This window comes from Chanodichthys erythropterus, chromosome 2 (assembly GCF_024489055.1).
Source record: "Chanodichthys erythropterus isolate Z2021 chromosome 2, ASM2448905v1, whole genome shotgun sequence".
Lineage (NCBI taxonomy): Eukaryota > Metazoa > Chordata > Actinopteri > Cypriniformes > Xenocyprididae > Chanodichthys > Chanodichthys erythropterus.
The window spans coordinates 40,844,512-40,870,000 of NC_090222.1; the positions used below are offsets into that span (position 1 = coordinate 40,844,512).

General features: G+C 43.0%; 2 protein-coding genes across 3 annotated transcripts in view; both read left to right on the forward strand.

The window, feature by feature from the left end:
• The window catches only part of LOC137002044 (potassium/sodium hyperpolarization-activated cyclic nucleotide-gated channel 3), a 29,969-nt gene extending 11,852 nt beyond the window's left edge, over window positions 1-18,117 (forward strand). The window contains exons 5-9 of the mRNA XM_067361490.1: window positions 11,361-11,579; window positions 11,753-11,899; window positions 12,444-12,684; window positions 12,974-13,138; window positions 13,595-18,117. Coding sequence (XP_067217591.1) covers window positions 11,361-11,579; window positions 11,753-11,899; window positions 12,444-12,684; window positions 12,974-13,138; window positions 13,595-15,996 — 3,174 coding nt within the window. The 3' untranslated portion in view covers window positions 15,997-18,117. The remainder of the gene's footprint in view (window positions 1-11,360; window positions 11,580-11,752; window positions 11,900-12,443; window positions 12,685-12,973; window positions 13,139-13,594) is intronic.
• A 2,820-nt stretch (window positions 18,118-20,937) lies between these two features.
• The window catches only part of zbtb7b (zinc finger and BTB domain containing 7B), a 26,400-nt gene continuing 21,848 nt past the window's right edge, over window positions 20,938-25,489 (forward strand). The window contains exons 1-2 of one of the 2 annotated variants that reach the window (XM_067361511.1): window positions 20,938-21,194; window positions 24,737-24,799. The gene's annotated coding sequence lies outside the window, so the exon portion shown is untranslated. The remainder of the gene's footprint in view (window positions 21,195-24,736; window positions 24,800-25,489) is intronic. The other variant, XM_067361520.1, reaches the window with a different exon arrangement.

Consider the following 25,489-nt stretch of genomic DNA (forward strand, 5'->3'; position numbering starts at 1 on the left):
TGAGTAAGAGGAGGAAGAAGATGAGTAAGAGGAGGAAGAGTGTGTGTAAGAGGAGGAAGAGGATGAGTAAGAGGAGGAAGAGGATGAGTAAGAGGAGGAAGAGTGTGTGTAAGAGGAGGAAGAGTGTGTGTAAGAGGACGAAGAGGATGAGTAAGAGGAGGAAGAGTGTGTGTAAGAGGAGGAAGAGGATGAGTAAGAGGAGGAAGAGTGTGTGTAAGAGGAGGAAGAGGATGAGTAAGAGGAGGAAGAAGATGAGTAAGAGGAGGAAGAGTGTGTGTAAGAGGAGGAAGAGGATGAGTAAGAGGAGGAAGAGGATGAGTAAGAGGAGGAAGAAGATGAGTAAGAGGAGGAAGAGTGTGTGTAAGAGGAGGAAGAGGATGAGTAAGAGGAGGAAGAGTGTGTGTAAGAGGAGGAAGAGGAGGAGGAAGACGGTGTGTAAGAGGAGGAAGAGTGTGTGTAAGAGGAGGAAGAGTGTGTATAAGAGGAGGAAGAGTGTGTATAAGAGGAGGAAGAGTGTGAGTATAAGAGGAGGAAGAGTGTGTATAAGAGGAGGAAGAGGATGAGTAAGAGGAGGAAGAGTGTGTGTAAGAGGAGGAAGAGTGTGTGTAAGAGGAGGAAGAGGATGAGTAAGAGGAGGAACAGTGTGTGTAAGAGGAGGAAGAGGATGAGTAAGAGGTGGAAGAGTGTGTGTAAGAGGAGGAAGAGGATGAGGAAGAGGTGGAAGAAGATGAGTAAGAGGAGGAAGAGTGTGTGTAAGAGGAGGAAGAGGATGAGTAAGAGGAGGAAGAAGATGAGTAAGAGGTGGAAGAGTGTGTGTAAGAGGAGGAAAAGGATGAGTAAGAGGAGGTAAAGGATGAGTAAGAGGAGGAAGAGTGTGTGTAAGAGGAGGAAGAGTGTGTGTAAGAGGAGGTAAAGGATGAGTAAGAGGAGGAAGAGGATGAGTAAGAGGAGGTAAAGGATGAGTAAGAGGAGGAAGAGTGTGTGTAAGAGGAGGAAGAGTGTGTGTAAGAGGAGGAAAAGGATGAGTAAGAGGAGGTAAAGGATGAGTAAGAGGAGGAAGAGTGTGTGTAAGAGGAGGAAGAGTGTGTGTAAGAGGAGGTAAAGGATGAGTAAGAGGAGGAAGAAGATGAGTAAGAGGTGGAAGAGTGTGTGTAAGAGGAGGAAGAGGATGAGGAAGAGGTGGAAGAAGATGAGTAAGAGGAGGAAGAGTGTGTGTAAGAGGAGGAAGAGGATGAGTAAGAGGAGGAAGAAGATGAGTAAGAGGTGGAAGAGTGTGTGTAAGAGGAGGAAGAGGATGAGGAAGAGGTGGAAGAAGATGAGTAAGAGGAGGAAGAGTGTGTGTAAGAGGAGGAAGAGGATGAGTAAGAGGAGGAAGAAGATGAGTAAGAGGAGGAAGAAGATGAGTAAGAGGAGGAAGAGTGTGTGTAAGAGGAGGAAGAGGATGAGTAAGAGGAGGAAAAGGATGAGTAAGAGGAGGAAGAGGATGAGTAAGAGGAGGAAGAGTGTGTGTAAGAGGAGAAAGAGTGTATGTAAGCGGAGGAAGAGGATGAGTAAGAGGAGGAAGAGGATGAGTAAGAGGAGGAAGAGTGTGAAACAGTGTTAATTTCGTTGACGAATAATTTTCGTCATAATTTTCGTCAACGACATTTTTTCACGGACGAAAACGAGACGATGACTAAATAAAAATGCGTTTTGAATGACTAAAACTATGACTTAAATCTACTCTAATTTTCGTCAACGAATAAAAACGAGACGAAAATGAAAGAGAGGGACGATTTGGGAAGATATCCAGTCAGGACTGCTGTCCTGTGTGGAAGATGCGCACATTTGAATTGTAATGTGCTGATCTAACCGCGGGAAAAGCGGCGCTGTTGCGCGCTCTACAGGCTCGTGCAGCAGCACATCTGACTGCTGCGCAATTAATGAATAGCGCACATTTATGCCAAGCGATTGCTTATAAGCTAATGTTGATGAATTATGACAATGTTTACTACACGATGTTTATATGGTAGCATGTTTTAGACGGTTTAAATAATGCATATTTATCTCCCTCATGAGCAGCCTGCTATAGTGCAGACTGCAGACATTTCAGAATAAGAGTCACGGTGTATTTCGGGATGGTTTATAATTATTTTTTTCCTGGTCATTATTGTTATTTTCTTTAAACAATAAACTGTATTTAATTTATTTTCTGTTTAATTCATAGTAAACTACTGTATCTTCTATCACAGGAAGGAAAGACTAAGAACATTATTTGACACATTATTCAATATATTTTACAAGTATTATAGTTATTAAAGTAGTTATTATAGTTAACTAAACCTAAAACCAAAGAAATCTTCATTACTTTAAATAAACATTAACTGAAATAAAAGATAAATATACTAAATATATTTATACTATACTAAATATACTAAATATACTATACTAAACTAAAAATCAAATCTAATATTTTTTTTAAAATGAAATCTATAATAGTAGCCTACCTCAATGATAAGTGTGTCAATCCCTGAAAAGTACAGAATTTTGCTCTTTCCCGTGTTTTTGCACTTGAACGGTCAAAAACCGTCCGCTTTGGTGAGCAAAGTACAGTTGGGTGAACATAAACAGTTTGGGGAATATCAGATGTGCCTATATCAGTGTATTGGATCTGTGGAAGCATTTTTATTGGAAATGCTTAATGCTTACAATTTAACTAAATTAGATTTTAGTCAACTAATTCTACTGTAGATTTAGTCGACTAAAATCTTATGATATTTAGTCGACTAAAACTAGACTAAAACTAAAACAATTTCCAATGACTAAAATATGACTAAAACTAAATGGCATTTTAGTCAAAAGACTATGACTAAAACTAAATCAAAATTTGCTGTCAAAATTAACACTGGTGTGAAAGAGGAGGAATAGGATGAGTAAGAGGAGGAAAAGGATGAGTAAGAGGAGGAAGAGTGTGTGTAAGAGGAGGAAGAGGATGAGTAAGAGGAGGAAGAGTGTGTGTAAGAGGAGGAAGAGTGTGTGTAAGAGGAGGAAGAGTGTGTGTAAGAGGAGGAAGAGGATGAGGAAGAGGTGGAAGAGGAGGAAGAGGATGAGTAAGAGGAAGAAGAGTGTGTGTAAGAGGAGGAAGAGTGTGTGTAAGAGGAGAAAGAGTGTGTGTAAGCGGAGGAAGAGGATGAGTAAGAGGAGGAAGAAGATGAGTAAGAGGAGGAAGAAGATGAGTAAGAGGAGGAAGAGTGTGTGTAAGAGGAGGAAGAGGATTAGTAAGAGGAGGAAGAGGATGAGTAAGAGGAGGAAAAGTGTGAAAGAGGAGGAAGAGGATGAGTAAGAGGAGGAAAAGGATGAGTAAGAGGAGGAAGAGGATGAGTTAGAGGAGGAAGAGTGAGTGTAAGAGGAGGAAGAGGATTAGTAAGAGGAGGAAGAGGATGAGTAAGAGGAGGAAAAGTGTGAAAGAGGATGAAGAGGATGAGTAAGAGGAGGAAAAGGATGAGTAAGAGGAGGAAGAGGATGAGTTAGAGGAGGAAGAGTGTGTGTAAGAGGAGAAAGAGTGTGTGTAAGCGGAGGAAGAGGATGAGTAAGAGGAGGAAAAGGATGAGTAAGAGGAGGAAGAGTGTGTGTAAGAGGAGGAAGAGGATGAGTAAGAGGAGGAAGAATGTGTGTAAGAGAAGGAAAGGGACGAGTAAGAGGAGGTAAAGGATGAGTAAGAGGAGGAAGAGTGTGTGTAAGAGGAGGAAGAGGATGAGGAAGAGGAGGAAGAGGATGAGTAAGAGGAAGAAGAGTGTGTGTAAGAGGAGGAAGAGTGTGTGTAAGAGGAAGAAGAGTGTGTGTAAGAGGAGAAAGAGTGTGTGTAAGCGGAGGAAGAGGATGAGTAAGAGGAGGAAGAAGATGAGTAAGAGGAGGAAGAGTGTGTGTAAGAGGAGGAAGAGGATGAGTAAGAGGAGGAAGAAGATGAGTAAGACGAGGAAGAGTGTGTGTAAGAGGAGGAAGAGGATTAGTAAGAGGAGGAAGAGGATGAGTAAGAGGAGGAAGAGTGTGTGTAAGAGGAGGAAGAGGATTAGTAAGAGGAGGAAGAGGATGAGTAAGAGGAGGAAGAGGATGAGTAAGAGGAGAAAGAGTGTGTGTAAGCGGAGGAAGAGGATGAGTAAGAGGTAGAAGAGGAGGAAGAGGATGAGGAAGAGGATGAGTAAGAGGAAGAAGAGTGTGTGTAAGACGAGGAAGAGTGTGTGTAAGAGGAGGAAGAGGATTAGTAAGAGGAGGAAGAAGATGAGTAAGACGAGGAAGAGTGTGTGTAAGAGGAGGAAGAGGATTAGTAAGAGGAGGAAGAGGATGAGTAAGAGGAGGAAGAGGATGAGTAAGAGGAGAAAGAGTGTGTGTAAGCGGAGGAAGAGGATGAGTAAGAGGTAGAAGAGGAGGAAGAGGATGAGGAAGAGGATGAGTAAGAGGAAGAAGAGTGTGTGTAAGAGGAGGAAGAGTGTGTGTAAGAGGAGGAAGAGGATGAGTAAGAGGAGGAAGAGGATGAGGAAGAGGATGAGTAAGAGGAAGAAGAGTGTGTGTAAGAGGATGAAGAGTGTGTGTAAGAGGAGGAAGAGGATGAGTAAGAGGAGGAAGAGTGTGTAAGAGGAGGAAGAGGATGAGTAAGAGGAGGAAGAGTGTGTGTAAGAGGAGGAAGAGTGTGTGTAAGAGGAGGAAGAGGATGAGTAAGAGGAGGAAGAAGATGAGTAAGAGGAGGAAGAGTGTGTGTAAGAGGAGGAAGAGGATGAGTAAGAGGAGGAAGAGGATGAGTAAGAGGAGGAAGAAGATGAGTAAGAGGAGGAAGAGTGTGTGTAAGAGGAGGAAGAGGATGAGTAAGAGGAGGAAGAGTGTGTGTAAGAGGAGGATGAGTGTGTGTAAGAGGAGGAAGAGGATGAGTAAGAGGAGGAAGAGGATGAGGAAGAGGATGAGTAAGAGGAAGAAGAGTGTGTGTAAGAGGATGAAGAGTGTGTGTAAGAGGAGGAAGAGGATGAGTAAGAGGAGGAAGAGTGTGTAAGAGGAGGAAGAGGATGAGTAAGAGGAGGAAGAGTGTGTGTAAGAGGAGGAAGAGTGTGTGTAAGAGGAGGAAGAGGATGAGTAAGAGGAGGAAGAAGATGAGTAAGAGGAGGAAGAGTGTGTGTAAGAGGAGGAAGAGGATGAGTAAGAGGAGGAAGAGGATGAGTAAGAGGAGGAAGAAGATGAGTAAGAGGAGGAAGAGGATGAGTAAGAGGAGGAAGAAGATGAGTAAGAGGAGGAAGAGTGTGTGTAAGAGGAGGAAGAGGATGAGTAAGAGGAGGAAGAGTGTGTGTAAGAGGAGGATGAGTGTGTGTGTAAGAGGAGGAAGAGGATGAGTAAGAGGAGGAAGAGTGTGTGTAAGAGGAGGAAGAGGATGAGTAAGAGGAGGAAGAGTGTGTGTAAGAGGAGAAAGAGTGTGTGTAAGAGGAGGAAGAGGATGAGGAAGAGGATGAGGAAGAGGAGGAAGAAGATGAGGAAGAGGAGGAAGAGTGTGTGTAAGAGGAGGAAGAGGATGAGTAAGAGGAGGAATAGGATGAGTAAGAGGAGGAAGAGTGTGTGTAAGAGGAGGAAGAGGATGAGTAAGAGGAGGAAGAGTGTGTAAGAGGAGGAAGAGGATGAGTAAGAGGAGGAAGAAGATGAGTAAGAGGAGAAAGAGTGTGTGTAAGCGGAGGAAGAGGATGAGTAAGAGGTAGAAGAGTGTGTGTAAGAGGAGGAAGAGGATGAGTAAGAGGAGGAAGAGGATGAGTAAGAGGAAGAAGAGTGTGTGTAAGAGGAGGAAGAGGATGAGTAAGAGGAGGAAGAGTGTGTAAGAGGAGGAAGAGGATGAGGAAGAGGATGAGTAAGAGGAAGAAGAGTGTGTGTAAGAGGAGGAAGAGGATGAGTAAGAGGAGGAAGAGGATGAGGAAGAGGATGAGTAAGAGGAAGAAGAGTGTGTGTAAGAGGAGGAAGAGGATGAGTAAGAGGAGGAAGAGGATGAGTAAGAGGAGGAAGAAGATGAGTAAGAGGAGGAAGAGGATGAGTAAGAGGAGGAAGAAGATGAGTAAGAGGAGGAAGAGTGTGTGTAAGAGGAGGATGAGTGTGTGTAAGAGGAAGAAGAGGATGAGTAAGAGGAGGAAGAGTGTGTGTAAGAGGAGGATGAGGATGAGTAAGAGGAGGAAGAAGATGAGTAAGAGGAGGAAGAGTGTGTGTAAGAGGAGGAAGAGAATGAGTAAGAGGAGGAAGAGGATGAGTAAGAGGAGGAAGAAGATGAGTAAGAGGAGGAAGAGGATGAGTAAGAGGAGGAAGAAGATGAGTAAGAGGAGGAAGAGTGTGTGTAAGAGGAGGATGAGTGTGTGTAAGAGGAAGAAGAGGATGAGTAAGAGGAGGAAGAGTGTGTGTAAGAGGAGGATGAGGATGAGTAAGAGGAGGAAGAAGATGAGTAAGAGGAGGAAGAGTGTGTGTAAGAGGAGGAAGAGGATGAGTAAGAGGAGGAAGAAGATGAGTAAGAGGAGGAAGAGTGTGTGTAAGAGGAGGAAGAGGATGAGTAAGAGGAGGAAGAGTGTGTGTAAGAGGAGGATGAGTGTGTGTAAGAGGAAGAAGAGGATGAGTAAGAGGAGGAAGAGTGTGTGTAAGAGGAGGATGAGTGTGTGTAAGAGGAAGAAGAGGATGAGTAAGAGGAGGAAGAGTGTGTGTAAGAGGAGGAAGAGGATGAGTAAGAGGAGGAAGAGTGTGTGTAAGAGGAGGATGAGTGTGTGTAAGAGGAAGAAGAGGATGAGTAAGAGGAGGAAGAGTGTGTGTAAGAGGAGGAAGAGAATGAGTAAGAGGAGGAAGAGGATGAGTAAGAGGAGGAAGAAGATGAGTAAGAGGAGGAAGAGTGTGTGTAAGAGGAGGAAGAGGATGAGTAAGAGGAGGAAGAGTGTGTGTAAGAGGAGGAAGAGAATGAGTAAGAGGAGGAAGAGTGTGTGTAAGAGGAGGAAGAGGATGAGTAAGAGGAGGAAGAGGATGAGTAAGAGGAGGAAGAAGATGAGTAAGAGGAGGAAGAGGATGAGTAAGAGGAGGAAGAAGATGAGTAAGAGGAGGAAGAGTGTGTGTAAGAGGAGGAAGAGGATGAGTAAGAGGAGGAAGAGGATGAGTAAGAGGAGGAAGAGTGTGTGTAAGAGGAGGAAGAGGATGAGTAAGAGGAGGAAGAGTGTGTGTAAGAGGAGGAAGAGGATGAGTAAGAGGAGGAAGAGTGTGTGTAAGAGGAGGAAGAGGATGAGTAAGAGGAGGAAGAGGATGAGTAAGAGGAGGAAGAAGATGAGTAAGAGGAGGAAGACTGTGTGTGTAAGAGGAGGAAGAGGATGAGTAAGAGGAGGAAGAAGATGAGTAATAGGAGGAAGAGGATGAGTAAGAGGAGGAAGAGGATGAGTAAGAGGAGGAAGAAGATGAGTAAGAGGAGGAAGAGTGTGTGTAAGAGGAGGAAGAGGATGAGTAAGAGGAGGAAGAGGATGAGTAAGAGGAGGAAGAAGATGAGTAAGAGGAGGAAGAGTGTGTGTAAGAGGAGGAAGAGGATGAGTAAGAGGAGGAAGAGTGTGTGTAAGAGGAGGAAGAGGATGAGTAAGAGGAGGAAGAGGATTAGTAAGAGGAGGAAGAGGATGAGTAAGAGGAGGAAGAGTGTGTGTAAGAGGAGGAAGAGGATGAGTAAGAGGAGGAAGAGTGTGTGTAAGAGGAGGAAGAGGATGAGTAAGAGGAGGAAGAGGATGAGTAAGAGGAGGAAGAGTGTGTGTAAGAGGAGGAAGAGGATGAGTAAGAGGAGGAAGAGGATTAGTAAGAGGAGGAAGAGGATGAGTAAGAGGAGGAAGAGTGTGTGTAAGAGGAGGAAGAGGATGAGTAAGAGGAGGAAGAGGATGAGTAAGAGGAGGAAGAGGATGAGTAAGAGGAGGAAGAGGATTAGTAAGAGGAGGAAGAGGATGAGTAAGAGGAGGAAGAGTGTGTGTAAGAGGAGGAAGAGGATGAGTAAGAGGAGGAAGAGTGTGTGTAAGAGGAGGAAGAGGATGAGTAAGAGGAGGAAGAGGATGAGTAAGAGGAGGAAGAGTGTGTGTAAGAGGAGGAAGAGGATGAGTAAGAGGAGGAAGAGGATTAGTAAGAGGAGGAAGAGGATGAGTAAGAGGAGGAAGAGTGTGTGTAAGAGGAGGAAGAAGATGAGTAAGAGGAGGAAGAGGATTAGTAAGAGGAGGAAGAGGAGGAGGAAGAGGAGGAAGAAGATGAGTAAGAGGAGGAAGAGTGTGTGTAAGAGGAGGAAGAGGATGAGTAAGAGGAGGAAGAGGATTAGTAAGAGGAGGAAGAGGATGAGTAAGAGGAGGAAGAGTGTGTGTAAGAGGAGGAAGAGTGTGTGTAAGAGGAGGAAGAGGATTAGTAAGAGGAGGAAGAGGATGAGTAAGAGGAGGAAGAGTGTGTGTAAGAGGAGGAAGAGGATGAGTAAGAGGAGGAAGAGGATGAGTAAGAGGAGGAAGAGTGTGTGTAAGAGGAGGAAGAGGATGAGTAAGAGGAGGAAGAGGATTAGTAAGAGGAGGAAGAGGATGAGTAAGAGGAGGAAGAGTGTGTGTAAGAGGAGGAAGAAGATGAGTAAGAGGAGGAAGAGGATTAGTAAGAGGAGGAAGAGGAGGAGGAAGAGGAGGAAGAAGATGAGTAAGAGGAGGAAGAGTGTGTGTAAGAGGAGGAAGAGGATGAGTAAGAGGAGGAAGAGGATTAGTAAGAGGAGGAAGAGGATGAGTAAGAGGAGGAAGAGTGTGTGTAAGAGGAGGAAGAGTGTGTGTAAGAGGAGGAAGAGGATTAGTAAGAGGAGGAAGAGGATGAGTAAGAGGAGGAAGAGTGTGTGTAAGAGGAGGAAGAGGATTAGTAAGAGGAGGAAGAGGATGAGTAAGAGGAGGAAGAGGATTAGTAAGAGGAGGAAGAGGATGAGTAAGAGGAGGAAGAGTGTGTGTAAGAGGAGGAAGAGTGTGTGTAAGAGGAGGAAGAGGATTAGTAAGAGGAGGAAGAGGATTAGTAAGAGGAGGAAGAGGATGAGTAAGAGGAGGAAGAGTGTGTGTAAGAGGAGGAAGAGGATTAGTAAGAGGAGGAAGAGGATTAGTAAGAGGAGGAAGAGGATGAGTAAGAGGAGGAAGAGTGTGTGTAAGAGGAGGAAGAGGATTAGTAAGAGGAGGAAGAGGATGAGTAAGAGGAGGAAGAGGATTAGTAAGAGGAGGAAGAGGATGAGTAAGAGGAGGAAGAGTGTGTGTAAGAGGAGGAAGAGGATTAGTAAGAGGAGGAAGAGGATGAGTAAGAGGAGGAAGAGTGTGTGTAAGAGGAGGAAGAGGATTAGTAAGAGGAGGAAGAGGATGAGTAAGAGGAGGAAGAGTGTGTGTAAGAGGAGGAAGAGGATTAGTAAGAGGAGGAAGAGGATGAGTAAGAGGAGGAAGAGGATTAGTAAGAGGAGGAAGAGGATGAGTAAGAGGAGGAAGAGTGTGTGTAAGAGGAGGAAGAGGATTAGTAAGAGGAGGAAGAGGATGAGTAAGAGGAGGAAGAGTGTGTGTAAGAGGAGGAAGAGGATTAGTAAGAGGAGGAAGAGGATGAGTAAGAGGAGGAAGAGGATTAGTAAGAGGAGGAAGAGGATGAGTAAGAGGAGGAAGAGTGTGTGTAAGAGGAGGAAGAGGATTAGTAAGAGGAGGAAGAGGATGAGTAAGAGGAGGAAGAGTGTGTGTAAGAGGAGGAAGAGGATGAGTAAGAGGAGGAAGAGGATTAGTAAGAGGAGGAAGAGGATGAGTAAGAGGAGGAAGAGGATTAGTAAGAGGAGGAAGAGGATGAGTAAGAGGAGGAAGAGTGTGTGTAAGAGGAGGAAGAGGATGAGTAAGAGGAGGAAGAGGATTAGTAAGAGGAGGAAGAGGATGAGTAAGAGGAGGAAGAGGATGAGTAAGAGGAGGAAGAGGATGAGTAAGAGGAGGAAGAGTGTGTGTAAGAGGAGGAAGAAGATGAGTAAGAGGAGGAAGAGTGTGTGTAAGAGGAGGAAGAGGATGAGTAAGAGGAGGAAGAGTGTGTGTAAGAGGAGGAAGAGGATGAGTAAGAGGAGGAAGAGTAAGAACAAGATGTGGACAGTGTTGTCAAGGCTGGATCTGCACACTAGAGGGTTTTTCCCATCATTCCCTGTGATGTGGATCAGGACGGACCAACATGAAGACGTGATGCTGAGGCAGAATGAATCTCACTGGCTTTGATTTTGCAGCTGCACGAATCTCTCATGCTTTTCATTTAGAGTCTTTTGGCTAATTTCTGTTGGACTGTATTTTTACAGTATTCAAGTGCTGAATATACAGACATTCAGTAATACACAGTATTCACTACAATACAGTGTACAGTTTATTCACCTTCTACTGTAAGTTGCGTTTACTATACTTTTTATGTAGTTGCAAAAATAATTTACTGTTACAATATACTTTCTTTTGTGATATACTTTTGTTTGTGTGTGTGTGTGTGTGTGTGTGTGTGTGTGTGTGTGTGTGTTTGACTGATCACTGCTTCATGCACCTGCTTGTCTTGTCGGAATATTGAGGCAACATTACAAAATATCTCATTAAAAACAGGACACACACACACACAGATTGTGTGATTGAATCGCTGACTCACCCGCAGTAGGGTTTCCACCACTGTTGTCGTGGTGACGGTTGCTAGGCAGCTGATGCTCAGTGTTCCCCAGATAGCAGCAGATCTGTGCTATATTTGTCTCCTCCATCATGTCAGTCTTGAGCACAGGAGAGATAAACATAGCACAGTCATCTCATTCACAAAACACACACTGATGACACACATGATCTCTGGGCTGCGTTTGAGCATTTTGTCTACTTCACCTCAGTACTGGATCAGTGCATGTTGTTGTCTGTAGTCATTGTGACTAGTTTGATTTTACCAATTTGCAGTCATTTGTGCTCCTTCTCAAAGCGTCCTGTTGATGCACTGAAGGTCAAAGATGATTATGTAACGGATCACAACACTGAACAAGAGGCTGGTTTGTCTGCATTTCTGCCTGTGAAGCATTTCATTCCTGCTGTATTTGAGCAGCACTTTTAGAAACGAGGGCGAATCCCCATGTGACTCGACACAACGGCAGGGAAAATCTCCTTGACAGTGTAGAAGATTCCTTGGGAGAAACCAAAGGGAGAAACAGCCCACATGAACACTGCCGTACTTTACACCGTATGTGGTAACTGACTGAAAAGATACTCAAAGGGCACAATAATATATATATATAGTGTCAATAAATGACCCCAATCTGACCCCAGCGCCGCCGCAGCTTGTTTCTGATGGCAGTATGAATCTCAGGCGATGATTCGATGGTCTGCTCTGTGTTTCAGAACGACACGTGGGGCATCCAGTACTCGTACGCTCTCTTCAAGGCCATGAGTCACATGCTGTGCATCGGTTACGGCGCTCAGGCTCCGGAGGGAATGACGGACGTCTGGCTCACCATGCTCAGCATGATTGTGGGCGCCACGTGTTACGCCATGTTCATCGGCCACGCCACTGCCCTCATCCAGTCCCTGGACTCGTCCCGCCGACAGTATCAGGAGAAGGTAAAGCGCTGAATGATGGCAGATGGTGACTTTTAAGTGACCTCATTCATGCTGTTCTTTATTCATCAGTGGATATATTAAAATGTTTTTTAGCACTTTTATATATTTTTCTGTCAGGTGTGACATACTAAACCATCAGCAGCTATAATGAAAATCATTTTTTTAACATTCAGTATAAGCAGGTGGAGCAGTACATGTCGTTCCACAAGCTTCCAGCAGATGTCAGGCAGAAAATCCACGAGTATTATGAACATCGATACCAGGGCAAGATGTTTGATGAGGACAACATTCTGGGAGAGCTGAGCGACCCCTTAAAGGAGGTTTGTCATCACTAAACTCATGGCTTCCCAAAGTTTACTTTTCAGTTTCAGCTTATTGATTCCACAGTGTATAAATATAAGGCTGTGTATAAATGTGTTGAATAAATGGAAGCAAATAAACAAGAAGTGATGATATGTAACAGTATTTGAAGTGTAATAAACACCTACACTGAGTATAGAGTCAGTCACCAGTAAAATATTCGCAACAAAACATTATTATATAAGCAATTTTTGTAATTCTGTACATTCAATTTTTTTTATGAATATGGAATATTTGTACTGTTAAAATGCATTTGTCAACTAAAACTCTGGACGTGATTATGTGACATCTAAAATATTGATGATGAATAAATATGAATTGTTATTCATACCCAACTGAAGTTTGCCCACACCATTATATTATGTGTTTTCAGACACAAGCAGATATCACAGAACTATTTTAGGTTATATTCAAAACACCAGCATTATTGTGGTATGTAAGTGTGAGTTTTTGTTGTTGCATTTTACAAGCTTTAACCACCATATAATGTCTACTTGTCCACAGGAAATTGTTAGCTTCAACTGCCGTAGCTTGGTGGCTAACATGCCTCTCTTTGCTAACGCTGACCCAAACTTCGTAACAGCAGTGCTCACAAAGCTGAAGTTTGAGGTGTTCCAGCCCAATGACTTCATCATTCGCGAGGGAACCGTTGGCCGTAAAATGTATTTCATCCAGCATGGACGGGTCAGTGTACTTACTCGTGGAAACAGGGAGACCAAGCTTAGTGATGGGTCTTACTTTGGAGGTGAGTGTTCCCGAATGTTCCCATTAAATGTTCTCTGAAGGTTCAAAACGTCCAGTTTTTAAGTGCAGTACCAAGTCTTAAGGATTTATTGCCATGATCTGGGGTGCATTTCCCAAAGGCATCGTTTAGCTAACTGTGGTCGCAAGTTCCATTGAATCGTGTTGGTTACAACAGAACTTGCGACCATATTCGGGAAACGCACCCCTGGTCGAGAGGTTTAAGTACATTGGACATCAATTGTCCTCTAGATCCCTTTCTAACCTTCTCCTGGTCTTTCTCCATCACTCAGAGATCTGTCTGTTGACTCGTGGTAGAAGGACAGCCAGTGTCCGGGCAGATACGTACTGTCGACTTTACTCCCTCAGTGTGGGCAGTTTCAATGAGGTTCTGGAAGAGCATCCCATGATGAGACGAGCCTTTGAGACGGTGGCAGCGGACAGACTTGATCGCATCGGTAAAACCGCTTTTGCCCCTTTTTATAAAGCTGAAAACTCATCTCTAAAATAAACAATTAAATCTCTTCTCCTTTGCTTTCACTATTTCTTAAATCCCTCCCTGTTCTAGTCTGTACTGTTCCATATGTGTAACTTTGTGTTGTTAGCCCTTTTGGTGTTGTTGCCCCTTAAAATAATCCCTTAAATGTGTAACTGATTTTGTAGTTGATGAATTGAGGCTTTGGCTTACTAAATTTAAAGTTCCCAAATCTTTTCTGTACCGTGAAAGTGACAAAAATGACAGAAAAGCACCATAAAACGAGTCAATATGGGACATGAGTAAGTAAATAAGAGAAAATCTTCATTTTTGATTGGCTTAAAAAAGTATTTAATTCTTAGGGAACAGTGTAGGGGAACAGTGTTAATAATTATTTTCTTATTGTCCTAACCCTATTCTGAATTAATTTTTCTCACAGGTAAGAAGAACTCAATTTTGTTGCGCAAGACCTCACAGGGGGGATCTGTAGCGGGCAGCAGTTTGGGACGGGGTGGAGGGAGCCGCGGCGGAGGAGCAGGAGGTGCAGGTCTGGGTTCTTGTGATAGTGTTCTGGTCCAGCAGATTGTGAAGCATGACAGCATGCCCACCATGCAGGACATCACTGCCGCGGGCAACCGAGGCAGCACCGGAGGCACAGTCTCACCCCGACCTCATCCGGTGATCTGGGCACCGCTGGTCCACGCTCCCCTCCAGACAGCCGCTGCCACCACCAACGTGGCCATAGCCTTGATGCATCAGCAACAGCAGCAGCAACAATTGCAACAACAGCTACAACAACAACATGCCCTTGGAGCTGCCATCTTTCTTCCCATTTCGCCATCGCCCTCGTCCTGCCCTCTTTCACCTCCCCGTCCACCCATACTACACCCTCGGCAGTCGCTCAGCTCCCTCATTGGCGTGATGGGCGGTCTGCCCCCGCGAGGAGTCCCGTCCTCTATAACACCTTCACCCTCGCCCTCGACTATGGGACCGACTGCTGTGGCTCCTTCGGCAGGCGGAGTGGCAAAAACTCCCCCAACACCTGCGTCGTCAGTACCCGCTCCCCTGCAGGCTAGCAGAACACTTCATTACAGTCTCCGCCTCCACACAGAGCCCACAACATCACCTGTCAATAAAGTCCCACCTCCCTCCTCAACGGTCACAGTGCCGTCTGTCGAAGGACGCAATGTCGGCTCCGGGCCACAGGGGGCGAAAGAGGCTCTACTACGTCATGTTGGAGGAGGTAGCACCCAAGGCCTCCCAATGATCGGTCGGCTTACCCAGGAGGCCAGACTGCTCTCTGCCTCCCAGCCGACTCTTCCCCACCGCAGCTGGGTGGGCGTGCAGCCTCACCCACCTCTCCATCGAAAAGCATCCGGAGGAAACCTGCTGCCGGCACCCTTCCTTTTATCCTCAGGACTTGCTAGAGGAGGAAGCGCAGGTGTTTTGAGCTCAAATGCACCACAGCCTGGCGCCGCACAGATGCCCCTACACACACCCCTACTGTTGCCCTCTCAGCTGACGCATACACCTCCACTCACATCAGCTCCAGGATCTACTCCGCCAATCCTTGCCCTCTTCTCGTCCTCCCCAAAGCAAACCCCTCTTTGTTCCAGCAACCCTCCTTTATCTCTCATGGCCACATCTTGTGGTCTAGGGGTTCCTCAAACCCAGCGAGCCAAACCCGGCACTGCAATACATACTTCTCCTTCAACGTCTCCTCCTCCTTGCCTACGCCCTCCTTCTCCCTCTCATTCCACCTCCACCTCTCCAACTTCATCTTCCGGCATCTCTTTGGCTCAGAATTCCCGTACCAAACCCTCTCAGACCACTCCACCACCTTTATCCTCCACCACCAACTCAACACCCACCATCACTCCTTCTCAAACCCCCACCCCAACTCGAACCCCAACCCCTATTCAAACCCCCATTCAGACCCCTACCCAATCTAGAACACTAGTGGTCATCCAAACCCAATCCCAGGGTCGATGTCCAACTCCCGGCACTGCAATACCTACTCCTCCTTCAACATCTCCTCCTCCTTGCCTATGCCCTCCTTCTCCCTTTCAATCCATCTCCACCTCTCCAATTTCATCTTCACGCATCTCTTTGGCTCAGAACCCCCATGCCAAACCATCTCAGACGCCTCCACCACCTTTATCCTCCACCACCAACTCAACACCCACCATCACTCCTTCTCAAACCCCCACCCCAACTCGAACCCCAACCCCTATTCAAACCCCCATTCAGACACCCACCCAATCTAGAACACCAATGGCCATCCAATCCCAAGGTCGGTGTCCAACTCCCATCCAGATCCCCTTAGTGGCACAAACTCCAACCTCAACCTCCATTCAAATTCCACTTCCCACCCAGACTCCAAGTAAACATCTGAGTTCCACCCCGAGCCAAAGTGCTTCTGTTCAGATTCCAGCCGCTGTCCAGATCCTTGGTCCTCCCCCGGCACGTTCTCCGGTCTCCACTCAAACCTCAACTCCGAGCTCTTCTTGGACCCCAGGCTCTCCCATCAACACCCCAGCCCAAAGCAGACCCTCAACGCCTGTTCTGGCCCAATCACAGACACACACCCCATCACCTTCTCCTGCATCCACTCCATCTCCTGCCACTTCACAGCCACAGAAGCCAGCTGCCTCCCAGACTCAGACCTTAAATGTTCTGTCCGCTCCTACCTTAAGTCTAACTCCCATTCCTGCTTCCACTGCCTCCTCATCTACAGTCCTCCAGTCCATCTCCGCTTCACCAAAAGAGGCCAAGAAAGAACAGGACTTGCCTCAGAGAGATTCAGAGACAAAGAGACAAAAATATCCTGCCAACATGTGAGGAGGAAGGTGGACGCTGGTCGGAGGCTCATGTTTTGTCCGCGGTGAGTTCAGGAGATGAGATGTCACATGTCAGCTGTATCAGTTCAGGCTCTGCAGGTTCCATGAGCATGCTGTCTGCATTTGACCCTCCCTGGTTTGGTCAGTCTTGGCCATGGGAAGGTTTAACACCCCTGACTTTACATCTACTCTAACTATTTAAAATAAAAACAAAAAAGAGCAGAAAATGTTTGACTCAAAAGTAGAACCAGTGTAGTAGAATATTTTTGTAGCCCTGCTGAGAAATTTCAATGGTCTGACTGGTGAACTAACATAGTCATGTTGATCACCAGCAAAACATGCTATAGAACCAGCATGATCTTTCTACAGAGCCCCTAAAAAGATGTTTGATATTTGCAGAAAATAAACGCTGGTCTTTTCAACAGAAAAGCCCTTTTAATCTTTCATAGTATAGACACAAATTCTGTCCTTTGCCAAAAATGTCTTAAAGGGAATGTAACAGCAGAACTGCCACCACTTTTTGACGCATTTGCACAGAATGTTAAAGATACAGGAGCATTTTCATATCAGATCATAACCTGCAGACAATAAAAGCATAACCTGAGTTTGAAATGTTCAAATTACCGATGAATATTAGCGATTAATCGTTCGTCACAGGGTTAGAACTACAGCAAATCTTTTTGCACTTTCGTTTATGAGTCAAATGGAGCGTGTCCTTGGACACTATACTGGAATAATACATTTTTAGTCTGAAAATAAAAAAGAAAAATGTTTAGACACAGTGGATTTGTGTTAATTTAGTGTACACTGCCTGTAAACTATAAATGGTGCATTGTACATAGTGATTTAAGTAGAAAATTAATTTCTACATGAAAAAGAGAACTACGATTTTATCGTTCTTAACAATTTTGTGTACTTGTGTTTGTCTAGCGCTGTCTGTTAAACCATTAGTCAGTGATTACCTGATCAGTATGCAAGTCAAAAGAATCAATCAATGCAAAATTAAATCCTTGAGACCTGAGTGAAGAATTACCAAAGTACATATTTAGGAAATAAGCTTCCTACCACATGTATAAATTGATTTTTGCTTTATATTCTCTTAGGAAAGGAGGACTTTTGTTGCTATAGCAAGTTTCCATTTGGTGCTTTCATTGGTGCCCGAACATACGGATCCCCTGAAGGGACACGGTGATGGAAATAAAATAAGATTACGTTTCAATGCTTTTGCATGCTCTCACAAAACTTTACGTGGGACTTTGAATTGTGTTAATATTATTTTATTGATAGCCAGTGTCAGCATGCTCAGAAACCTCGCGACCTGAGTCTGCATAAACTGACTGACGTTTAATATCTGAAAATTTGTTTCCAGCTTCTCTCTTCTCGTCTCTTTTTTAATCACCAAAGTGTAATATTTGCCCATTATATAACTAATAATTAGCATCACAGATGTGACAATAGTTATTTAAATAACTGTAAAGAATATATATATATATATACATACACTGTATATCAATATAATTCTTTTGATAAAAATAGAAGCAATCCATTAGTAGTTTGTCGTCTCAGGTGTTTGACGTTAGTTTTGAACAATATGACTATAACGTTCATATTCTCACTCTACTGTAACTGAACTAGTGTTTTGTTTTGATTGTGTGTTGCACTAAACAGCGAGCGCACAGCAGCGCTTTAGTTCTCAGCCGCTGTAGCCTGATTCCCTGTGAGCGTCTCTGCCTCTCTCTGTCCGTTAGTGTCACACGCATCTGATGCTTTACGGTCTTTCATCTGGACCAGAGCAGCTTTCATCTTTCTTTCGCTCTTGTACTGTAGCCGCTTCCACTAAGTGACACACACACACACACACACACACTTTTCCCCGTATGGATCTCTCATGTTGTGCCCAGTGATGTTCCTTAGTGTTTTGTGCCGATAGTGAGATTATGTCTACTTTCCCCTCCAATACCATGTTGCCTAGATTGCACATTTAAGGACCAAATGTTTATTTTTATTTGTTCTCACAGCTTTAGCTTTTGAGAAAAAGGAAATAATAGTCTATAATGAGACATACAATGATATGTAAGAGAAATAATGATGAACATGTGAAAAAGATTTTTGCCAAATCAGAATAAAGTGAATTTAGGATCAGTTTTCTGTGTCACAGTTTGTTATCACACACACACTAATGATACATAATTCTGAATGTGCCATTTATAACATACAGGTCTACTTGCTGGTGTGTGTGTGTGTGTGTGTGTGTGTGTGTGTGTGTGTGTGTGTGTGTGTGTGTGTGTGTGTGTGTGTGTGGTGCTGCACAGCTGCGTCTCAGTGTTTCCTCCTGACAGTGTAATGATCGTCTGCTCCCTCATGCAGTGTTGATGTGTGACTAGTGATTAGAGAGGAACAGGACAGATTTATTCATAGTATGACTGTGTGGAGCTGAAACAGTAAAGCATGTATGGTTAGTGGAGAGAATAAGGCAACAGAGCAGCTTTTCCAGCTAACAAACATATGCTTTAAGAACATTTTGCTCATTTTCATATTACGTTATGTGCAAAAAAATCCCTTTTTTAAATGTTTGGTCAATGCAAATGTTAAGGGAAGATTCCATTAAATCATTCATTTTATTCAAATTTAAAAAAAAGTGTCAAAAGGTCATTCGGTTTAACCGTCCAAAGGCCAATAGGCCATTTAATTTGTGATTAAAATATATTAAAATGTAATAAATGTATATATTTTTTATTCTGGCATGATTTTATAACATCATATATCAACATAGTCCAAAGTAGTATTAAAATTATGTGTAGAAGTCGTTGCTTTGTTATGAGAAAGAATGTCTGGAAAAATTAATCTCATTGATGTCATTTGGAGTAACCAATATAAAGGGACCGTTTTGGATCCAGTCATGTGGTCAATATCATGTGACAGGATGTGACATCATTCAGACACCTGCAAAAGACCACATGATCATAAAGTAATTAAATTTGAAATTCATGTTTTCTCTTGATCATACGCATGTCCCGAAACATCAGGTCATTCGGTGCAACCGCTATAAAACATGGAAAATGTTGTAATATTTTAAAAACTTGTACTAAATATAAAATGTTTGATCGTCCTTTTGCTAGATATCGGCCTGTTAGCATCGTTTGAAAATATCGTCATTTGTTGAAACCAAAAGTGTCATTCGGTAAAACTGAAGTTTTGGTGAAACCGAATAACCTTTTTGGTGACAAATCTTGTAAAAAAAATAACAAAAGCAGTGTTAAATGATTATAAAAACTACATAATTTCATTGTTAACACTTAATAAATCTCCAATAAAACTCCAATATATCTCCATATATATGCGCAATTCTTTTTTTTTTTTTTTACACCTTTTAAAACCTTATTTGTCAGTGTGACCCTAATGTTGCTGGAAGAAGGTTAAGAACCTTGGCAGAACATTCTGAGAACGTTCCCTGTTGGCTGGTTGACGGTCATATAGAGAGAGTACATTCATGCATTTGTCAGATTTAGTGTTCCACAGAAGGAAGGAGGTCATGCCGGTTTGGAGCCACGTGAGGAGAGTAAATGACAATGATCACTTCTTTCACTGATATTTCTCTCTGCTCACACAGGAAATGGAAGCTCAAGTGCTTTGCATTGTGGGATTCAGTATAATGTTCTCTGATGTATTGAAGATAGAGCATATTTAGTGCCATTATCTGGGGAGAATGTCTTCAGCTAAGTATGTCATGAAGAATCTCTCGTTATCACACATCATCACCCACACTAGAGCTGTGCAGACTGCAGGAGGGTTCGGCTGGTGTGGGTGAGTTTCTGATGCTGTGAGATTGCCAACTTTACACACTGAATGCACCGTTAATCACTTTGGATAAATGTGCAAATGTACGTGGAAAAAATTAAATCATAAAAATTACTATAATAAATAACTTTGGTTAGAAATGAAAATATAACATGAACTAAAAAAAAAGAAAAAAGATAATTTACTTACATGCAAATGTGTTGTTAAAGGGTTAGTTCACCCAAAAATGAAAATAATGTCATTAATTACTCTCCCTCATGTCGTTCCACACCCGTTCATCTTCAGAACACAGATATCAGATATTTTTGATGAAATCCGATGGCTCAGTGAGGCCTGCATAGCCAGCAATGATCAAAAATTCAATTTGTGTTCTGAAGATGAATGAAGGTCTTACGGGTGTGGAACAACATGAGTGAGAGTAATTAATGACATTATTTTCATTTTTGGGTGAACTAACCCTTTAAATCATTAAAATATTAACTTAAAATCTCAAGGGGAATATTTTCTGATACCAGATTCATGCCAATAACGTGCACTAGATGGAGCTCAAAGCTCATTTACAGTCGGAGACACTCGCACCTGCAGCAGAGTGTGTGTGTGTGTGTGTGTGTGTGTGTGTGTGTGTGTGTGTGTGTGTGTGTGTGTGTGTGTGTGTGTGTGCATTTAAAATGTTCTACACACACACTAAACCATTTCAAAGCGGAAGTCAGTGAGACTGACTGCTGTCGAACACTAACCTCATCCTGACACACACTCCTTCATTTCTCGTGCACTTTCTCATATCTCTCTGATATCATCACCTGCTCGTGCTCGAGGACCTGCGTGCGTAAACAGTCACAACACTAATATATGTACATGATATACATCAACTCCTGTTTCATTTACATCCGTGTGTGTGTGTGTGTAAGACACTATTTGACATGCAAATTCAAAGTTTGTCACTTGACTCATTTTCGGAAGCAGAAGTGGAAACGCGCGTTCAACACGAAAAAGGAAGAAGCGCGTTAAATATGATCGAGTCCATCAGCCGCCGCGGCCGCTCGCCCGGTCAGTCAGTCAGTCAGTCAGTCATGCCCACCTTCATCAGCACACGGGCGCGCGCACAGCGGGCGTGCACGCGCGCAGAGTCCGGCCCGCGCCCTCCCCACCCACCCCAGCGGCCCTCCGCCGCCCGCAGAGCCAATCACCCGCGGCCGCTGGAAGTAGGACAAGCCGCTTCCTGGTTGCGGGTTTAAGGAGGAGCCGCCGGAGTCCGTCAGGAGCGGGTCAGAACCGGCGCAGAGACACCGGGCGGATAACAGCCGCTACAGGAGACCCGTGCGCGCGGACGCGTCACATTGAGGAAGTGCGCGCTCGGTCAGGTGGGACGCAGCGGGGGAAACTCAGGTGACACCGGCTCAGGTAAAGCACTTCTCCTCCGTACAGCGCGGAAGAGGCGAACGCGTTCACTTAATCGATACATTCCTCCGTTTCACCGTCTTTCGCTCTGTTCCTTTTACTCCGTTTTATTTTATTGATCCTCATCACCGCGGGGTCACGAGAGGACGTACACGTCACGGGTTCTCGGTAACTCCCGTGTGACGTGTCTTAAGATATTAACTGTCAAACGACCCCGGTTCCTTCACTGGAAATGATCCGCTGTAAGTTTCATTCATTCATTCGGTGTGATTATTGCGGCTTTTACCTGCGCGCGCGCGCGCGTGTGTGTCTGACAGGTGAGTCCGCGCGCTGTCACGCAAAACCCGCATTAGAATAACGACTCGAGTTCGCTTTGATAAGTTTGTTTTAATAATGAGGCTTTCGAGGCGGAATTCTCCTCGCTTGACTCGCCTGTGCACGCGCGGACGGACCGGCTGAACCCGCTGAACCGGATCCGCTCGTGATCGGAACGCCTTTAACTGGAAGACACTCCTGAAGCTGCTGTTGTGTGTGTGTGTGTGTGTATGACAGAACGCAGTTTTTTGTTTTTAATTAGTCCTGTAGTTCAATTAGACTCTCACCTGCTGATAATAATTAATTCTCCGACCCCCCCACCCCTCACGGCCGTTGTCATGGTAACTTAATTACTCAGGTAATTCGGTCGGTCGGAGATGACGCGGTTCCTCCGCTGAACACATCAAACCCACCGATCGAGTCTCTGAATGATGATTTAACCCTGTGCAGCCTGACAGGGAGTAACAGGCAGAGAAATACTTTTATTAAAATATGGAAGTTTAATGAACTTGTAGATAAAATCTAATTTATTGTGTGTTTTCTGTATGACATTTGATCCTTCAGGCTTATAAAGTCTGATATAGTGAGAATAAAGAGTTTAGACTCAAACTGAGCAGAAATACACAGTTTGGTGCAAATGCTGATGTTTATATGAAATTATGAAGCTTGTAATATAAATCAATGAGTACATTCTAAAAAGTCTGGGTTAAAACAACCCTAGGTTGGGTTGAAAATTGTCAAAACCCAGAAATTTGTTTTTTTTTTAACCCAGCAGTTGGGTAAAATGTTAAATGTAGTTTTATTTAACTCAACTATTGTTTAAAAATGTCTGTATTGTTTGCTTATAAAGAACCCAAAATATGTTGGAAATATTTATTAATAGGTTTAATAAATGAACATTTAATGAATAATAATTGAACAATAAACATTTATTAAATTGCTTAATAATAAATGTTCACCTTTTGATTATTATTGTTTCCTCCAGTAATTATGTGTCTGATTTTTAATTTCCAAACTATTTTGGGTTCATTTTATAGTAATTTTTAAACAATAGTTGAGTTAAATAAAACTACCCAGCAGGTTGGGTCAACATTTAACCCAATCACTGGGTTTGTCCATTTTCAACTCAATATTTCAACTAAATATCAATATCTGCCAAAATTATGCCTCAGTAAAATATTTAAATGCTTAGTTTTCTGATCAAACTTTGTAGTTTTAAAACATGCATTATAATGCAATGATGATTGAGAGATGAACAAATAATCCTTATTTCATACAAATGCTGGGTTAAATATGAACAAAACCAGAGATTGGGTTGTTTTCACCCAGCCATTTTTTTCAACCAAATTGGGATTTATTTTTTTAGCTAGCAATATAACAATATAGTAAAAGGCATGTTTTTGCTCACCCCTAAATATGGGCAAATTTGTGGGGTATTTTAAGCTGAAACTTGACCAGACCAGAGACTTATATTAAATCTTGTGAAAGAGGGCATAATAGGTGCCCTTTAACCCAACCTGCTGGGTTTGTCCATATTTAACCCAACTTGGGTTGTTGTTTTTTTTTGTTGGGTTTTGTTTGTAGAGTGTATAATAAATGATGTCTGGATGATCAAGTAAAGCTGCTTCAGTCCAGATGAAATATTACTAACAAGATCAAAGTTATTCTTACGTTTCTTGATAAAATCAGAGCAGATTTGACAGCTGAAGGACGTTTGTACAGTTAAACTAAAAGACTTTTACTGAATCAGAGACAGAAGAACTGCAGGAGATCATTTAGAGGCCTTAGAAATCAAATACTGTAGGGTTAAAGCACTTTAATACAAAGTACATGATGCTCATCGATTGATGGTCTTATTGTTTTATTTTCAGGCTTTATATTAGTGCGCAATATAACCATATAAGACATTAATAGTTGCTAGGACCAGTCTCTGTGGGATAAACCGAGGATGATTTATCACTGCTTCAGCACAATACACATTCAGGTCGCTCGATTTCAACTGGTGCAAAATGCTGCAAAATTTCTCAAGAATAGCCGTTAATATATGATCATGACACTCGCATTTTATGAGCTCTCCATAGTCCCAATTTAGGATCGACTTTAAAATGTTTCTATTTGTGTATAAATGCTTGCATAACCTTGTCCGGCCACTGAACCACTCTTTCTAAAGCACAGAGGAGATGGAGCCGAGGGAGTGTCTTCTTCTCTATCTGTCTATAAATCTCTTCAATCTTTAACACATGCGAGCTATCACTTCTTCTTATGTTTTATATCTTTGTACTTGTTTACTTCACTCATGTACAGCACTTTGGCTGTTTTAAATAATGAAGATGAATTAATGATGACATCTTTCAAATTGCATTAATTAATTAATTTCTCATTTAGACACAAAAACACCAGCAAAACTGTTCAACTTCAGTTCAAAACCAAACATTATACAAAACTGAATGGCAGTTTGCATGAATAATCAACACCATACTGAAATATATTCTGAATCTAAAACATGGAAAGCTATTAGATGCGGCCGAACACCTACACAAGTGTGAGTCTTTAAAAGGAGAAAGTTAGGAATAATGTTAAAAATACTGTGATGTAAACGTGGATCATGTAACGAACACCGCAGTGAATTATAAACCGCAGACAGTGTCGTTCTTGTCGTTTACCGAAGCAAACATTGTATTTTTAGGTCGTTTTCTGAGTAATAAAGTGTTTGTTGATTGAAACCTGTCTAGTGTTTTGGAAGAATGAGTTGATTTGAGACATGAATGAAGCGTTCTGGATGTGAAATGAACTGCTGTGGGTTTAAATGTTGTGTAGTTGTTCCTGTTGCAACTTCACAAGATCAACAAGAAAAGCAAAATAATTTTGGGACGATGTGAAATTTTCACCCGTTCACAGTAAATGACGAAGACTTTTTCCACTTGTCTAATCGAGAGATTGAGTGTCGAAAGTGTGAGACGTTCATTAAGCTTTCTAAAGTGTGTTTTTCTCACTGATGCTGTAGAAGAACCGTTTCTGGTTCCCCAAAACAACCTTTTTTTTCCACTATAAGAAGCTTTATTTTGTGTGTTTGTGATGTACAGCATGAAATCAGCGAGTGTTTCACGTAATAATGCTCTTTCATGAGCATCGGCGGTCGATATGATTGAAGCTGTACGTGTTTCTTATTGATCTCGTTCTTTTCTTTTGCTTCTCTTTGAGTTTTTGACTCGTCTGTTTCTTGTCATCAGGATTGACCCAGAGAAAGAGAGACGGACGGACAGAAGAGACATCTGTGAGTTTATGGACTGGAGGTGAGTGTGTGTGTGTGTGTGTGTGAGAGAGTTTCAGCAGTTTTGCGTTGGTCATATGACTGATGCTGACAGCACAGAGACTGAAGGCTCATGGATTTCCCTCTTCCTCTAAAAAGACCCTCAGACGAAACACACACCCACACACGCACCCACACACACACACACACTGTTCCTGTAAATGCTGTATTCAGGGCATGTGGAGCCATGCAAAAATTTCCCCATATCACACTTATGGTTTTCACTTTCATGCAGTCACAAGAGGAGAGAGACGTGAGGGGGGAGACATGAGCGGCGTACAGTGAGCGTTTGCTCTTTCTGTCTTTTAGGAAGTGCAATCATTAGCGTTTCCTTTTTCTGATGCAAAGTTTCACTCCTGTCGACAAGTTGGCTTGACCACCACACACACACACACACACATCGACTGTCAGTGAGGCGGTGCACGCTTCTACTGACTGTTAACTCTCTGAGGTCTGAAAACGCGTCGGTGCGTTTTGCAGGATTTTTTCACATTGCAGCAAAACAGACTTAAAATACTCCGTCATTTCTTGTCATAGAGACATAAGTATTATATCAATTGAAACTATAGAATATCTTCTTTTATTTGTGTACACTCAGAGTAAAAACACAATGTTGTGCTTTTTGTAAAATAAAGAAAACTAACAAATCTCTCGTCTCCCTCTGAACGAAGTC